This window comes from Mixophyes fleayi, chromosome 3, assembly GCF_038048845.1.
Source record: "Mixophyes fleayi isolate aMixFle1 chromosome 3, aMixFle1.hap1, whole genome shotgun sequence".
Classification (NCBI taxonomy): domain Eukaryota; kingdom Metazoa; phylum Chordata; class Amphibia; order Anura; family Limnodynastidae; genus Mixophyes; species Mixophyes fleayi.
This window is the reverse complement of record NC_134404.1, coordinates 46,190,956-46,204,245: the sequence shown is the minus strand read 5'-3', so window position 1 is coordinate 46,204,245 and position 13,290 is coordinate 46,190,956. Positions and strand designations below refer to the sequence as shown.

At 42.3% G+C, this 13,290-nt stretch overlaps 1 protein-coding gene across 1 annotated transcript in view; it reads right to left on the bottom strand.

Annotated features, from left to right (window-relative positions):
* NTSR2 (neurotensin receptor 2) overlaps positions 1-12,748 on the bottom strand; it is a 51,154-nt gene extending 38,406 nt beyond the window's left edge. Inside the window, 1 exon segment of the mRNA XM_075201424.1 lies at positions 11,863-12,748. Coding sequence (XP_075057525.1) covers positions 11,863-12,507 — 645 coding nt within the window. The 5' untranslated portion in view covers positions 12,508-12,748.
* Positions 12,749-13,290: the final 542 nt, after the last annotated feature.

Here is a 13,290-nt window from a genome sequence, read left to right as displayed (position 1 = left end):
AGTGGTCCAGCTTCACCCAAGGATCTAAGCCCTCCTCCTCCCCCCCCTACAAAAAATTTAAGAGAGTTATGCTGTCAGCAACAACAACAAAACAGCAAAGAACTCTGCCTTCTAAACAGATGACATCACAAATCCCCAAGGCGAGTCCAAGGGTGTTGGTGGTTGTGAAGCCTGACCTTCCCATCACTGTACGGGAAGAGGTGACTCCATCCAGCATTTGCAGCACACCCTCTGCATATGTTGGAAGGATCACCCACAGTGTAGATCCAGATTTGGATAATCAAGGTGTCAATGTTGTACACTGGGAGGAGGCTATTGATGTAGCTGGCGCTGTGGAGGAACTTGATGATGAGGATGGTGATGTGGTTATTGTAAATGAGGCACCAGGGGGGGAAACAGCTGATGTCCATGGGATGAAAAAGCCCATCGTCATGCCTGGTCAGATGACCAAAAAATGCACCTCTTCGGTCTGGAGTTATTTTTATCCAAATCCGGACAACCAATGTATGGCCATATGTAGCTTATGTAAAGCTCAAATAAGCAGGTGTAAGGATCTTGCCCACCTAGGGACATCCTCCCTTATACGTCACCTGAATAACCTTCATAGTTCAGTGGTTAGTTCAGGAACTGGGCTTAGGACCGTCATCAGTACAGGGACATCTAAATCCCTTGGTCCTGTTAGATACACACCACCAACACCCTCCTCGTCAACTTCCTCCACGATCTCCATCAGATTTAGTACTGCAGGCCATGTCACCAGCCAGACTGAGTCCTCTTCTATACGGGATTCATCCAAGGAATCCTGCAGCGGTACGCCTACTACTGCCACTGCTGCTGTTGCTGCTGTTAGTCGGTCATCTTCCCAGAGGGGAAGTCGTAAGACCGCTACGTCTTTCAAAAAACAATTGACCGTCCAACAGTCGTTTGCCATCACCACAAAATACGATAGTAGTCACCCTATTGCAAAGCGTATAACTGCGGCTGTAACTGCAATGTTGGTGTTAGATGTGCGCCCGATGTCCGCCATCAGTGGAGTGGGATTTAGAGGGTTGATGGAGGTATTGTGTCCCCGGTACCAAATCCCGTCGAGATTCCACTTCACTAGGCAGGCGATACCAAAGATGTACAGAGAAGTACGAGCAAGTGTCCTCAGTGCTCTGAAAAATGCGGTTGTACCCACTGTCCACTTAACCACGGACATGTGGACAAGTGGTTCTGGGCAAACAAAGGACTATATGACTGTGACAGCCCACTGGGTAGATGCATCCCCTTCCGCAGCAACAGCAGCAGCTGCATCAGTAGCAGCATCTACACAACGTCTGCTCGTGCCAAGGCAGGCAACATTGTGTATTACAGGCTTTAATAAGAGGCACAACGCTGACAACCTATTAGAGAAAATGAGGGAAATTATTTCGCAGTGGCTTACCCCACTTAGACTGTCCTGGGGATTTGTGGTGTCAGACAACGCCAGTAACATTGTGCGGGCATTGCATATGGGCAATTTCCAGCACGTCCCATGTTTTGCCCACACCGTTAATTTGGTGGTGCAGCATTACCTCAAGAGTGACAGGGGTGTGCAGGAGATGCTTGCGGTGGCCCGCAAAATTGCTGGACACTTTCGGCATTCTGCCAGTGCCTACCGCAGGCTCGAGGCACATCAAAAAAGCCTGAACCTGCCCTGCCATCACCTCAAACAAGAGGTTGTGACGCGCTGGAACTCCACCCTCTATATGCTGCAGAGGATGGAGGAGCAGCAAAAGGCCATTCAGGCCTACACCGCCACCTACGACATAGGCAAAGGAGTGGGGATGCGCCTGAGTCAAGCGCAGTGGAGACTGATTTCCGTGTTGTGCAAGGTTCTCCAGCTGTTTGAACTTGCCACACGAGAAGTCAGTTCCGACACTGCCAGCTTGAGTCAGGTCATTCCCCTGATCAGGCTGTTGCAGAAGCAGCTGGAGAAAGTGAGGGAGGAGCTGGTAAACCATTGTGATTCCACCAAGCATGTAGCTCTTGTGGATGAAGCCCTTCGTACACTTTGCCAGGATCCGAGGGTGGTCACTATTTTAAAGTCAGAGGAATACATTTTGGCCACTGTTCTCGATCCTCGGTTTAAAGCGTATGTTTTGTCTCTGTTTCCGGCGGACACAAGTCTGCAGCGGTGCAAAGACCTGCTGGTCAGGAGATTGTCCTCTGAAGAGGACCGTGACATGCCAACAGCTCCATCCTCATTTTCTTCCACATCTGTGGCTGCGAGGAAAAAGCACAGTTTTCCTAAAAGAGCCGCTGGCGGATATGCTGATAACATCTGGTCCGGACTGAAGGACCTGCCAACCATTGCAGACATGTCTACTGTTGCTGCATTGGATGCTGTCACAATAGAAAAAATGGTGGAGGATTATTTTGCTGACACCATCCAAGTAGACATGTCAGACAGTCCATATTGTTACTGGCAGGAAAAAAAGGCAGTTTGGAAGCCCCTGTACAAACTGGCTCTATTTTACCTGAGTTGACCCCCCTCCAGTGTGTACTCGGAAAGAGTTTTTAGTGCAGCGGGGAACCTGGTCAGTGAGCGGCGAAGGAGGTTGCTTCCTCAGAACGTTGAATGATGTTCATAAAAATGAATTATCAATTCCTCAATCAAGTACAGCACTGCCCTCCAGATAGTACAGAGGGACCTGTGGTTGTGGAGTCCAGCGGGGACGAATTTATGATGTGTGAGGAGGAGGAAGTACACACTGTAGGGGAAGAGGAATCAGAGGTTGAGGATGAGGACGACATGTTGCCTCAGTAGAGCCTGTTTAGTTTGTACAGGGAGAGATGAATAGCTTTTTTGGTGTGGGGGCCCAAACAAACCAATCATTTCAGCCACAGTTGTTTGGTAGGCCCTGTCGCTGAAATGATTGGTTTGTTAAAGTGTGCATGTCCTATTTCAACAACATAAGGGTGGGTGGGAGGGCCCAAGGACAATTCCATCTTGCAACTCTTTTTTTGCCATTATGTGACAATTCAACAGTCGTTTGCTATGAGCACAAAGTAAAACAAAATTAAAACAAATTCAACATATTAAACCAAAAGTAAAATGCCCTGTCATAATAAAAAACAAGAGGTATTGATGTGCTAGAACTACTGTAGTGTTTATAAGTTATAAACACTACACTTGAAAGCTTGAGCCTTTAAATTAAAAAGTCATTCTTCATTGCACGAATATTTGCAACAGCGACAATTTTTTGGTTAACAAAGACAAACAAATAACACTTCGACGCTGTCTGTCTTTCACATACTTGATGGGATCTCAATGATGAATGCTCTGTACCATGGTCGTCTAAAACAAGAGTTATTGACATGCTATAACTACTGTAGTTTTTATAAATTATAAACACTACACTTGAAAGTTGGAGGAGGTATTGTGGCCCCGGTACCAAATTGGGTACCGCGGCCACTCCACTATGCAGTCCAGATAGAGGCGTATCAGATATTAAACAACGTTGTCTGTTGCTGCCAAATCATAAATTAATGAAAATGACCTGTCATCGTCAAAAACAAGAGGTATTGACACGCTCGAACTACAACCTGTATATGCTGCAAATTGTGTACCGGGACCACTGCACTATGCAATCCAGAAAGCTACCTCAGTGAAACGTTTTGGACTAAAAACAATATTGTGAGGTGTGAGGTGTTCAGAATAGACTGGGAATTAGTGGAAATGATTGTTATTGAATGTTATTGAGGTTAATAATAGTGTAGGAGTAAAAATATACCAAAAAAACTTGTTTTTAACACTTTTTATGTTTTTTCCAAAATAAATCCGAATCCAAAACCTTAAATCCGAACCAAAACCTTTCGACAGGTGTTTTGCGAAACAAATCCGGACCCAAAACCTCAAGCAAATCCGAATCCAAAACATAAAACACGAGACACCAAAAGTGGCCGGTGCACATCCCTAATAGATAGATATATATGAGATAGATAGATAGATAGATAGATAGATAGATAGATAGATAGATATGAGATAGATAGATATATATGAGATAGATAGATAGATAGATAGATAGATAGATATGAGATAGATAGATAGATAGATAGATAGATAGATATGAGATAGATAGATAGATAGATAGATATGGGATAGATAGATATATATGAGATAGATAGATAGATAGATAGATAGATAGATAGATAGATAGATAGATAGATATGAGATAGATAAATATATATGAGATAGATATGAGATAGATAGATAGATAGATAGATAGATATGAGATAGATAGATATATATGAGATAGATAGATAGATAGATATGAGATAGATAGATAGATAGATAGATATGAGATAGATAGATAGATAGATAGATAGATAGATAGATAGATAGATAGATAGATATGAGATAGATAGATAGATAGATAGATAGATATGAGATAGATAGATAGATAGATAGATAGATAGATAGATAGATAGATATGAGATAGATAGATATATATGAGATAGATAGATAGATAGATAGATAGATAGATAGATAGATAGATAGATAGATAGATAGATATGAGATAGATAGATATATATGAGATAGATAGATAGATAGATAGATATGAGATAGATAGATAGATAGATAGATAGATAGATAGATAGATAGATAGATATATATGAGATAGATAGATAGATAGATAGATGGATAGATAGATAGATAGATATGAGATAGATAGATAGATAGATAGATAGATAGATAGATTGATAGATAGATATGAGATAGATAGATAGATATGAGATAGATAGATAGATAGATATGAGATAGATAGATAGATAGATATGAGATAGATAGATAGATAGATAGATAGATAGATAGATAGATAGATAGATAGATAGATATGAGATAGATAGATAGATAGATATGAGATAGATAGATAGATAGATAGATAGATAGATAGATAGATAGATAGATATGAGATAGATAGATAGATAGATAGATAGATAGATAGATAGATAGATAGATAGATCAGTCATTATTCTGTCTTGTACAATCCTTTGACTTCAGCTTACACCTCACCAGTACTCTCAGCACTGAGCAAGACCCTCATTCGTAAAGCAAAAAAATACCATTACAGGACCTGGTGACAAATTCACTTTAACTGCTATGGTAACGGCTGTCCCGAGGTTAATTCCACTCAGCATCTAATTTCTCTGAAGCATGAAGGTGAAATGCAGAGTACAGATGTCCCAGACTCTTCCACTACAGCTCTGTTTACAAGTAGATTGTCCTGTTACTGTTCAAGTAGATAATGTCTGTGTGCAATAATTGCTGCAATTCAAAGGTCCAAAAATTTGCACAGCTAGTTTTTAGAGAAACACTTATCAGGGAGGAAGAGTTGGTACTGCTTTATTTGCCCCTGATATTGACCCAGCTTTAGCCTCTATTGTGGGGGAAAAAAGACACAGACCGCATATTGTGGAAGATATAATACATAATAGCAGATGCAGCTGGACCCTTGCTATTTGTGTTAGACAAGGCAGAGAGAGAAGGGGATGTTTCTTCAATTCTTTAGTGGCATTCAAGATAGCCCTACTCAAAGCAATTAGCAGAGCAACTCTTATAATAGGCCAATCATTTAATTACATCTCCAGTAATACCCATAGGCTTAGGTGGCTGACCAGAGCAGGTTTAGCAGTCCTTGTTCACAAATCTCTTGAGTCCCCAAATCTGACAGATGCAGACCTTTTTGGGCCTCAGTGTATAGAAGAGGTCAAAGCACACCAAAAAGCCCAAAAATCCTTCTGAGAGCTCAAGAAAGTGAATAAGCCTTTCAGGAGGCCCTTTCTTCCAGGGGGTCAGATTTAAAGACCCACAGGTCCTGCCCAAGACTTCCAAGGCACAAGAAGAGCTTAATGAGGAAGCTTTGTACACAGATCCCAAGCTACTACCAGAGATTCAGCCCAAATACATGGAGAGAGGCCGCAGTTACGGTAAGTTCACCCATATATCCTCTTCATTAAAGAACACTCAGAGAGTCATTTTGGAGTGGCAGCAGATTAAAACAGACAGGTGGTTGTTAAAAACAATCCAGTATGGGTTAAACCTCCCTTTAATTAGTTTCCAACACCAGGCATTTCATATTCCTTGTTCAAGGAATTGCAGTCCTCAGTTAGATGAAGTACAGGCACTGGCTCTATGGCAGGGAAAAATAGAATTGGCGGACCCAAATGCCAAAGGCTGGACCAGCCACGTGTTTCCTATAAGAAAGACAGTTCTATAAGACCCGTCCTGAATGTCAAAGCTGAAGAGGTTTCGTATGGAAGGTGTCCCAGACATTTCTTTCCTTCTCAGAAGGGATTGCTTATGTATAAAAATACATCTAAAAGAAGCTTTCTACTCTACATCCGTTCACCCTAATCACAGTTATGCATAGGGCTGAATATTCCCCTGGGGTTATCTATGTTACGACTCTGCCTATTCGTTGCATGTGGCAGCAGTACCTCAAATCCTCCAGAGGTGCTGTTGTTCTGCCCCTGAGCTTTACACCATGCTTGCAGGAGTTAATCTACTTACATGAATAGAACTGCACCTGTCTCACAGCTTCAAATACCTGCCTCAATCTGTGCTCTGGGCAGTTCATTGTTTATACCTGGCTGCTGCTTGCCTCTTGTTTATCCCTGATCCAATTTTGCTTTGCTGCTGTCTGATCTCCTGTTGTGACCCTCTGCCTGATTACCGGACCCTGCTTGTTTGCCTGTTGCCCTGACCTCTGCCTGATCACTGGATTATGCTTGTTTGCTTGTGACCCTGACCTCTGCCTGGCTACTGGATTCTGCTTAAACTCTTGTTGCCCTGACCTCTGCCTGGTCACTGGACTCAGCTAGTCTGTCTGCTTCCCTAGACTGCCTCATGCCTCTGGCAATCTATCTATTTATCTCGTAAATTGGCATCTTTGTTGGCCCTAGCCATAGCAGTTAGAGGAGCTGAACTGACCGTCATACACACCTCAGACCCATAACACATCATTCTAAAAGGTCACAAAAAGACTTCCTCTTTCAATAATCCCATAGCTGAATTTGATGTTATATATATATATACATATATATATATATATATATATATATATATATATATATAAAACTCATCAGAGCCTAACGTTTGCGTGGCTTTGTGCCTATTCTCCAACTTAGCTCTGACAGCTCCCACAAGAGAAAATGGGCCTGAATAAGTAAGGACAGTAAAGCAAAAAAAAGAAGTAACTTTGCACCTTGGCAAGACCATGTTGCATCGGAGGGGGAGGTAAATTTAAAGTGTGATTGCAGGTTTATAGTTGGGGTAGGGCATGTCCTAGATCAACTTTAAATTTCAGTGTAAAAATAAAGCTATCAAGTATTTGTGTGCTACATGAAAAAGCAGCCAGTATTTAACTTGGCCAGGAGACAACTTACTCATTTTTTTGCCTTACTTTCCTTAATGAATCAGGACCAATATCTCCCAGCTTTTCCTTACTTGTAGAAAACCTTTTCGCCCGGCAAGGTCCTTGTCAGGAACGCGCTCCCAGCTGCCGTGACGTTGGGGTGTTTGCTGTATGAGGTCACACACGATTTCAGCCCGCAGTCTCTCTCACCTATCACACAGGTTCTTAGACCTACGGAATCGCCCCCAAACACAGCGCTCTCACACCCCCCAGACACTTCAGGTACAGCCACCACCTATTGGTTATGGGCAATAGGACCCCAATATACTGTCCCACGCTGGCACACAGGCTCCTAGTTCCAAAAACTAGCAAGACTCACACCAGCACCCACAGGGTTAACTCTTCACACCTCCAGACTGTTACACAAATGTACATACAAGCACACACAGCTTGTTAATCAAATGTATCAACCAATCACACACTGGGTAACCTGGATAAGCAATCTCTCTTCTACACAGGCTATGGATTCTTTAGAGTATCAAGGACGCAACTTATTAAATTTTAGATTTAATATACAAAAGGTACAGGGCATACAGATATAAAGAAAAATAATGAATAAACAAATAATAAATTTGACATAACAAGCAAAACAGTTTAAAATAAAAGAGATAACGTACAGAGCATTACTTACATATAATAATCTGTATGCCTGGGGCAGGCAGAAATGATGGACAGTCCTTCAATTAGATTGATCCCCAAAAGTCTGACAATTTGTTCCCTCAGAACACAGATTTTTAAGCAACCTCAAATGGGTGCGGCATTCACAGGGGCAGGGTTAATGCTAATCGGGGTTGTGTCCTGGGACACCTTTTCAAACCAAATTTACCTGTTGCCTGATTTATTAACCAATTCTACAATGTGATATATTTGTCCTGGACAGCGTTACATCGATCCAATCTTATCATTAACAAATCCCCTATGACTTTGTTCATCTTTTCATATCAAACATGCCTAAGTACAGGGCATTCGCAGAGCTTCCACTCCTTTTCTTCATTTCTCTGTGGGTCAGAATTCTTAATTTACCATATGAGCTGCCCTTCATCATGCTATTGAGGAATAGGTGGTTGATCTCTGCTTTTATTGATTTTAAGTGGCATATTTTAAAACTGAATTCTTTCTGTCTATACAGTATTACATATAGGCTATGTTATCCCCTGGCCCCATTGAGCCAGGCCACATGCTGAGCGGTACCTACAAGTCTATTTAAGTGTCACAAGCAAACAGTGCTATGTCCTGGAAGCTGCTAAAAGTGGCAGGCTTATCTCCTCACACTGGGATGTAAAAACCTCCAAACACCATTACATCAGACGCTGCTTCTTTAACTGTTACACTAGCTTATCAATGGATTCATTTGATACAACCTATTTACCCTGCAGTTATGAATTATCCCTTGTAAATAAATGCAAGCTCTCTAATTTACACCTAGGGGTTAGTTTGTGTTTATACTACCTATTGAAGGGAAGTAAACTAGCTAGGGAAATACATGATCAAATACAATGGATGTCTGTGATCTGCATATCTAAAGCTGGTCTCTGCACAAAGGGTTTACCTAACTCAATTACATGTTCTTGGCCTCATTTGGTCACACCTTTATCTGAATTGACCATCAGGTTAATTTAGGTATTCATGCAAAGATTTATTTGGGTCCTGACATCCAATATTCTATTTCAGCATATCAGATCTATGCTTTATCCTGACAGTCCTCTACTATCAGAGGATGGATTGTGGCGACCATGAAAGATGCAGACATAGATACAATCCAATTCAGAAGCCACTCCCTATGAATCTTTCCTTCTATCATCCAGAACTGTCAGGCTCAAAGGTTACCATTTTTCTTATTTTACACTTTTCCTTTCTAGGACTGGTTTGCCACCAGCGAGCTTCCGAAAAATCTGAACAGCAGTGCTCTGGCACTCTGGCACTCCCATGTGACCACGAGCATGAACATGACCTAACATGCACACGATTCGCGGGTGCGTACGCGCACACGCGCACTCACTGCTCCATTTTTTTTTCGCAGGGGAAGAGAAAATACTTTCACTTCCCTCTACCTCAGCATACTCGGGAGGCTTGCTGCCTAACCTGCTGTTGCTAAGTGCCAATCGTTTTCCCTAGAACAAATCCAGTTTGCAGGTCATAGATTCCTACAAACGGGTATTTTCTCCTCCATGTACTCCCTGGAAGTTTGCACAGCACATGCCTGGTGATAAGTTCACACATGCTCAGTGTACACTTTAGCAGAGGTGTTATTTTGCTTGTCTTTTCAGCACCATGGACAGTGTGCTGATTGGAAAAATGAGAGGTACTGTGTGATTATGAATTAGCACCTATAGATTGTAAACTCTATTAGACAGATATTATCCCCACAAAGCTGACCACACACATTGTAATCCAGGCAGCCAGTTTACTTAAATTTGGCCACGTTGACCCAGCAAAGATCAATTTTCCACATGAACATCTCATTGGGATCATTTGGATTTGAACTAGGCTGGTGATCCCACTGCTTGTTAAGTTTCTTCCATATATGATACGTTTGTATTCTTTGAGCATCACAATGGAATTCGCACTTTGCTAAATACACTGTCTGAGCAAGCTGGCTGGATAGGGACTGTGGTTTTAATTAGTGCTACTTAATTCCTATGAGAGACAGCAGCATACAAGTAGGGACAGTTGTAAAATGTGTGACTCAATGTGTGTGTCATGCAAAATAAATTCTAATAAATTAAAATCTTGAATATCACACCTGAAAGCAAAAGCAGTTTTCAGTTCCAGAGTAATTAGCTTCTTAATCAGCATCTGTAAACACAAGACTAATTTATTGTGACTGCATTTCTCTGATGTCATTTACAAGGCAATACTGCTGTACTTGCCATACTTCTGCTGAATCTGACTGCTGATAGGATTACATCATGGAGACACTCTCTCTCCATAGCTGCCTTACCCTCTCTCTCTCCATAGCTGCCTGTCTCTTTCTCCATAGGTGCCTGTCTCTCTCTCCATATCTGCCTCTCTCTCTCTCTCTCTCTCTCTCTCTCTCTCTCTCTCTTCATAGCTGCCTGTGTCTCTCCCTAGGTGCCTGTCTCTCTCTCCCTAGTTGCCTGTCTCTCTCTCCCTAGGTGCCTGTCTCTCTCCATAGCTTCCTATCTCTCTCCATAGCTGTCTGCCTCTCTCTTTCTCCATAGCTGCCTGTCTCTCTCTCTCAATAGCTGTCTGTCTCTCTCCCTAGGTGCCTGGTTGTCTCTCCATAATATGTGTAGAAGCTTCCTTGGATACAATGCATTATGCACTTAATGAGTGATCACATAGAACTCCTCTATATTTTACCTAGTTATAAATGCTGCAAACAAAGTTTAAATTGACACAAAGAAATGTAAAGTAAAGTGAACACTTGTCAAAAAGTGTCTATATCAGCCCCAAGGGACGTTTAATAACCTTTTGAAATGCAATTTAGATTCTGCCAATGAGATCTTAGTAGTGCGGTGTGGTATCTCCTGCTCTGTGTCAGCGCTGACACCATGTTATATAGAATGTAGGAGACTGGTCCCACCAAAGTACTATTATTGGGACAGGAGGGAGTACATGGGTTACCCCTTTACATATCAAAGGTTGGAATGTGCTGTAAAATGCTCAAAATATATAATGTTCAGAGATAATTGTGTATAGCGATACCAGTGTATTTATAAGATCACATCTCTGCTACTTTAACAAGCTGTGTGCATGCTGCTAATTTATTGAAATAGTAATAATGAGAGAGGTGAAAGAAGAGAGAGGCGATAAAGAGAAAGGAGTCGGGGAAAGACTGGATGCAGGTGGAAATAGATAATCAGAGGGGGGGGAATAAATAGAGATGAAGGAAAAGAGAGATATGGGGAAGGGGAGGGCAAGAGAACAAATTTATCTATCTATCTATCTAATTACGAATGAGGGGTCGGTGGAGATAGAGGGTTACAAATAAAGTGATTTAAAAGTTAATAATAGGTCTTAAGCAGAGCTAGAGTGATAACTGTGTCTGGGATACTAGATCGGCAGACAGAGTGATACCTGTGTCTGGAATACCAGATCGGCAGAGTGACATCTAGAATACCATATCGGCAGACAGTGTGTGATACCTGTATCTAGAATACAAGATCGGCAGACAGAGTGACATCTAGAATACCAGATTGGCAGACAGTGTGATACCTGTATCTGGGATACCAGATCGGCAGACAGAGTGATATCTAGAATACCAGATCGGCAGACAGAGTGATATCTAGAATACCAGATTGGCAGACAGAGTGATACCTGTGTCTGGAATACCAGATCGGCAGACAGAGTGACATCTAGAATACCAGATCGGCAGACAGTGTGATACCAGTATTTGGAATACCAGATCGGCAGACAGAGTGATATCTAGAATACCAGATCGAAGACAGCGTCATACCTGTATAAAGATCTTCAGAGTGGCAGTAGACACCAGGCTGGTACACACTAATGAAGACGGATCAAACTCTCCTTCCGGGGTTATGTTCTGGTATCTCACTCCCATAATAAAAGCCATGGGCAGGGCAAATACTAAGGATGATATCCATATGACAGAGAGAATCTTCTTGGTCCTCATCCTGGACATGATCACCTTTGCCCTCATGGGGTGGCAGATAGCCAGGTACCTCTCACAGCTCAGGCTGGCGATGTTCAGCACAGTGGCATAGGAGCAGATATCACGCAGGAAATAGTAACTCCTGCACACTGCGTCCCCGAACACCCAAGGGTAGTGGAACCAGATAAAGTTGTAGAGCTCTATAGGGATACTGATCACCAGGATGAGGATATCTGACAGTGCCAGGCTCACCAGGTGGTAGTGCACCGTGCCCTGCAGGCTGTGCAGACTGTACTTCTTCAGCACCAGCCGTATGGTCAGCACATTCCCCGTGGTGCCCACCAAGAAGATGAGGATGTACAGGACAGTGATCAGAACCTTGGAGTACAAATTGGTGTCAACTCCCAGCGGGTGAGACGAGTCCCTGGTAGAATTGGGCACTTCCGAGAGCCATGTGAGATTATCTAGTGCCAGCATCTCCTCTGCCATCCTGCAGCCTGTTCCACAGATTGAATGGACCACACTAGAAGGATGGTGCTTCCCCAGGTGTAGACCCCATGCCGCGTCACTCCATGTCTCCCTCAGAGGTGGGGGGGTTGTGTTCTATGTCACACTTACTCCCACAAGTGACTCATTCCACTTGATAATTAAAAATGACTTTACCTGCAATGTCCACACAGTCGCTCATTCACTTTTCAAAGTGCTGATCGTCTGGTTCTGCACTTTTGTTTTTAATAATCCATTTGTAATAATCTGTTTATTCACAAGTCACTTCTGTATTCCTATAACACATCAGTCTTCTTATTCAAATTCCAATCCCATTTGGCAGCTTCATTGTCCTCCTGTTGCATTAAGGAATAATAATCCTGAGAGAGTAGAGCAGGAGAGCACGCTGGTGCTCTCCTCAGCAGAAAGCAGCTAGAGCTGTATGAGGTATTGCAGCAGCTGCAGGGAGAGCTCTGCTGTACATCTGTACATAACATACAGGGAGCCTGTCCATCAGCTCATGTATTATCCATATACCGATCATAAACTGGGCAATTTCAAATCATTTCATTCATTGGGTTGAAGGGCAGATACAAATAAATGAATAACTAATTATAGCTACCGCGGCATTTTACAGATTTGAGATTTGTTATTACCTCCCTAATTACAATAAATTAATAACCAGCTTTGCACATCAAAATGACAGTTGAATTGGAAGTTATTGTGAACTGGAGATATGGGTCTACACCTACAAATTACTGCTTTCAGGAAATTATGATTGCCCCT